Source organism: Babylonia areolata, chromosome 25, assembly GCF_041734735.1.
Source record: "Babylonia areolata isolate BAREFJ2019XMU chromosome 25, ASM4173473v1, whole genome shotgun sequence".
Taxonomy (NCBI): Eukaryota; Metazoa; Mollusca; class Gastropoda; order Neogastropoda; family Buccinidae; genus Babylonia; species Babylonia areolata.
The window spans coordinates 29,889,870-29,894,869 of NC_134900.1; the positions used below are offsets into that span (position 1 = coordinate 29,889,870).

A 5,000-nucleotide genomic window follows, 5' to 3' on the forward strand; every position below is an offset into this window, starting at 1 on the left:
TCTCTCCATCTCGCCCCCCCCCTCTCTCTCTCTCTCCGTCTTTCTCTCCATCTCCACCGGCACCACCCTCTCTCTCTCCCCTCCTCTCTCTCTCTCTCTCCATCTTACCCCCTTCTCTCTCTCCCCCCCCCCTCTCTCTTTCTCTCCATCTCCACTCTCTCTCTCTCTCCCCTCCTCTCTCTGTCTCTCCATCCCCCCCCCCCAACCCCCTCTCTCTTTCTCTCTCTCCCCCTCTCCACCCCCCCTCTCTCCACCACCACCCTCTCTCTCTCCCCCTCTCTTTCTCTCCATCTTCACCCTCTCTCTCCCCTCCTCTCTCTCTCTCTCCACCCCCTCCCTCTCTCTCTCTCTCTCTCTCTCTCTCTCTCTCTCTCTCTCCACTTCCAGCTGTGACTCACCTTGCCGGATGTTGACGATGTGGGGGTGGCGGAGGCTGGTGAGGATGCGGATTTCCCGGCGTATGCGGTTGAGGTCGTTCTCGTCCTGGATCTTGGTCTTCTTCACGTACTTGATGGCCACCTGTGTGTGGGGGGGGGCACGGGAAACACGTTCACTTCATTTCACTTCACTTCAGTCACTGTCCGTGGAGAGCTGAGGGGTTGGTGTTGGTGTGGGTTTTGTTGGGTTGGGTTGAGTTTTGGGTTTTAATGGACTGGGGTTTTGTTGGGTTGGGTTTTGTTGGGTTGGGTTTTTGTTGGTTTGGGTTTTGTTGGGTTGAGTTTGGTTTTAATTGGTTGGGTTGGGTTTTGTTGGGTCGAGTTTGGTTTTGATTGGTTGGGTTGGGTTTTTTTTTTGTTGGGTTGGGATAGGTTTTGTTGGGTTGGGTTGTAGTTTGGTGTGTTGCATTGTATTGCATTGTATTGTGTACTAAAGTCACTGCGTGCGCGCGCGCGCGCGCGTACAGACAGACGCACACGCGCGCGCGCGAAAGAGAGAGAGAGGGGGGGGGGGTTGGGGAGGGGGACAGAGACAAGACACACGAGAGAGAGAGAGAGAGAGAGTGAGTGAGTGAGTGAAAGAGAGAGAGAGAGACAGAGAGAGAGAGAGAATGAGTGAGTAAGTGAGTGAGAGAGTGAGAGAGACAGAGACTGAGTGAGTGAGTGAGAGAGAGAGGCACAGAGAGAGAGGGAGAGAGAATGAGACACGACATACATACAGACGGACAGACAGGCTTTGAAAAGAACAAAGATAGAGTCAGACAGAGTGAAACAAAGACAGAGACAGACGGACAGACGAACTGAGACTGAGACTAAAAAATAAAAATAAAAATATATATATATATATATTTTTTTTTTTTTTTTTTTTAGGTCAGAGAAAAAGCTTGCGAAGTACTCAACACGGATTCACACACACACACACACACACACACACACACACACACACACACACACACACAAAAGTCGGGAATTCCCCACACTTTTTAATACCACCGCCCCCACGTTTCACTGCCCAACTAACTACCTACCATGTACCACTCTGATCCGGTTTCCACGCAAAGAAAAAATGCCCAGCATGTCTAGCTGGCTGCGTGCACTGTTGTTGTTGTTGTTGTTGTTGTCGTTGTTGTAGTTGTCGTTGTTGTAATTCAATCTGTGTCCTGGCTGTTTAGCTGTTGTATGGTACGTTGAACATGTCACTTGGCGGCATTCCTTTGTTCTGGCTGGCTGTTAGCAGAGTGTGTGTGTGTGTGTGTGGACTTGTGTGTGTTGTGTGTGTGTGTGTGGACTTGTGTGTGTGTATGCGTGCGTGTGTGTGTGTGTGTGTGTAGGTGTGTGTGTAAGTGTGTGTGTGTGTGTGGACATTCCGGCAGTCTCTGTGTTTATCTTTCTGATCATATCTCTATCTCACGGACGCACACATGCACATACACACACACGCACGCACGCACGCACGCACACACATACACACACACACACACAACACGCACACACAACTCACACACACACAACTCACACACACACAAGCAAATACTTCAACACAAATCTCCTCGCCTTCGTCCCTTTGTGTACAATGTGAGTCACAACGTGTGTGTGTGTGTGTGTGCGCGCGTGTGTGTGTATGTATGTGTGTGTATGTGTGTGTGTGCGCGCGCGCGCGCCCACTCCCGTGTGTGTATGTCATAATGTGCATATGTGAGAGCGTGTGCGTCATGACATGTTGTCGTCTCCGTCACGATCAGACAGCGAGAAACCAAAGCAGTCATGCACTATATTTGGTAACCAAGGAACTCCCAGCCAACACTTTTTTTTCACAAACTGGACTTTCGTTCGCGCGACACTTAAACCCCCCCCTCCGTCAAAATGACCTCAGACAAAAAAAAAAAAACAAAAAAAAAAACTGGAACCTAACGGGAGAAAAAGAAAGAAAGAAAAGAAAAGAAAGAAAAAAGAGGGGCGTGGTATAAGACACACAGTGAAATGGAGGAGGAAGGAAGTGAGAGAGTGTGGGTGGGCGGGGTGTCGGAGGGGGGGTGCGGGGGAGGGGTGTGGAGGGGTGCGGAGAGGGGAAGTGGGTGGGTGGGTGAGTGGGGTGTGTGGGGTGGGGTGTGGGGGATTAAGCAGAAGCCTAATGAGAGTGCACAAGGGGGTGTTGGGAATGATTTGCCCCCCCCACCCCCCACCCCCGCCCCCCCCCCCCCCCCAAACACTAAAGGTAGTGAGACGCTGAGACTTACTAGGGCGACTATGAGAGAGAGAGAGAAGGCACACAAAAGGGAAAGAAAAGAGAATGAACACGACATAATAAGACGCACAGACAGGCTTTGAAAAGACAAAGATAGAGTCAGACAGAGTGAAACAAAGACAGAGACAGACGGACAGACGAACTGAGACAGACTAAAAAATAAAAAAAAAAATATATATATATATATATATATATATATTTTTTTTTTTTTTTTTTTTTTTTAAGGTCAGAGAAAAAGCTTGCGAAGTACTCAACACGGATTCACACACACACACACACACACACACACACACACACACACACACACACACACACACACAAAAGTCGGGAATTCCCCACACTTTTTAATACCACCGCCCCCACGTTTCACTGCCCAACTAACTACCTACCATGTACCACTCTGATCCGGTTTCCACGCAAAGAAAAAATGCCCAACGTGTCTAGCTGGCTACGTGCACTGTTGTTGTTGTTGTTGTTGTTGTTGTTGTTGTTGTAATTCAATCCGTGTCCTGGGCTGTTTAGCTGTTGTATGGTACGTTGAACATGTCACTTGGCGGCATTCCTTTGTTCTGGCTGGCGGTTAGCGGAGTGTGTGTGTGTGTGTGTGTGCGTGTGTGCGTGTGTGTGGACTTGTGTGTGTGTGTGTGTTGGTGTGTGTGTTGTGTGTGTGTGTGTATGCGTGCGTGTGTGTGTGTGTGTGTGTGTAGGTGTGTGTGGACATTCCGGCAGTCTCTGTGTTTATCTTTCTAGTCATATCTCTATCTCACGGACGCACACAACATGTACATGCACGCACGCACACACACACACACACACACACACACACACACACACACAAGCAAATAGTTCAACACAAATCTCCTCGCCTTCGTCCCTTTGTGTACAATGTGAGTCACAACGTGTGTGTGTGTGTGTGCGCGCGCGCGTGCGTGCGCGTGTGTGTGTGTGTGTGTATGTGTGTGTGTGTGTGCGTGCGCGCGCGCGCGCGTGTGTGTGTGTGTGTGTGTGTGTGCGTGCGCGCGCGCGCGCCCACTCCCGTGTGTGTATGTCATAATGTGCATAATGTGAGAGCGTGTGCGTCATGACATGTTGTCGTCTCCGTCACGATCAGACAGCGAGAAACCAAAGCAGTCATGCACTATATTTGGTAACCAAGGAACTCCCAACCAACACGTTTTTTCACAAACTGGACTTTCGTTCGCGCGACACTTAACCCCCCCCTCCGTCAAAATGACCTCAGACAAAAAACAAAAACAAAAACAAAAAAACAAAAAAAACAGGACTGGAACCTAACGGGACTTAAAAGGAAAAAAAGAAAGAAAGAAAGAAAAGAAAAGAAAAGAAAGAAAACAGAGGGGCGTGGTATAAGACACACAGTGAAATGGAGGAGGAAGGAAGTGAGAGAGTGTGGGTGGGCGGGGTGTCGGAGGGGGTCGGAGCGGATAGGGGAAGTGGGTGGGTGGGTGAGTGGGGTGTGTGGGGTGGGGTGTGGGGGATTAAGCAGAAGCCTAATGAGAGTGCACAAGGGGGTGTTGGGAATGATTTGCCCCCCCCACCCCCCCCCCCCCCCCCCCCCAAACACTAAAGGTCAAACCTGAACTTACTACCACTACAAAAAAAAAAAAAAAAAAAAAAAAAAAAAAAAATCCCTGACTCGGGGAGTCGCATTGGCTGACAATAATAGCTCACCACTTACTAGTAGTGTAGGCGACGGATCCTTCGTCAGTGTTGACTTTTTTAACACCCCGCCCCCCCCCCCCCCCCCCACACACACACACACACACACCCTAACCTCCCCTTCGCCCAATAAGACCACGCCCACAGCAGCGGTGTAGTAGTATGTAGGTAGTTCCCCCTCCCTCCCCCTCCCCCCCCACCCCCCCACCCCCTCCCCCACACTCAACTACACCCTTTCGTCGTCAAAGAAACAATGACACGAGAAAAGAAGCACACCTGAACTAGTGCTGTGATGAAATAACTAACTTGGGTCTTTACTACGCCATGGTGACAGCGTAGGTTTGTTGGGTTTTTTTTTTTTTTTGGTAGGTATAGTTTCCTCAAACGCTGTGTCGTCATAGAAACAATAACAAGACAAAAAGGAACACCCTAAAAAAAAATTTAAAAAAATTAATAGTATGTAAGAAACAGTGTCGGTTCTAACGTCACAACAGTCAGTGCAGGTAGGTGTAGTTTCTCAAACGCTTTTTTCCGTCAAAGAAACAATGATATAAGATAAATGAATAAATAAATAAATAAATAAATAAAACTAACACAAAAAAGGCTATGAAGAAACAAAGTCTGCTTCGTCACAACAGCAT

At 48.7% G+C, this 5,000-nt stretch overlaps 1 protein-coding gene across 1 annotated transcript in view; it reads right to left on the reverse strand.

Annotated features, from left to right (window-relative positions):
* The window catches only part of LOC143299605 (uncharacterized), a 91,063-nt gene that overhangs the window by 71,139 nt on the left and 14,924 nt on the right, over positions 1-5,000 (reverse strand). The window contains exon 2 of the mRNA XM_076612893.1: positions 399-519. Within this exon, the coding sequence (XP_076469008.1) occupies positions 399-519 (121 nt within the window). The remainder of the gene's footprint in view (positions 1-398; positions 520-5,000) is intronic.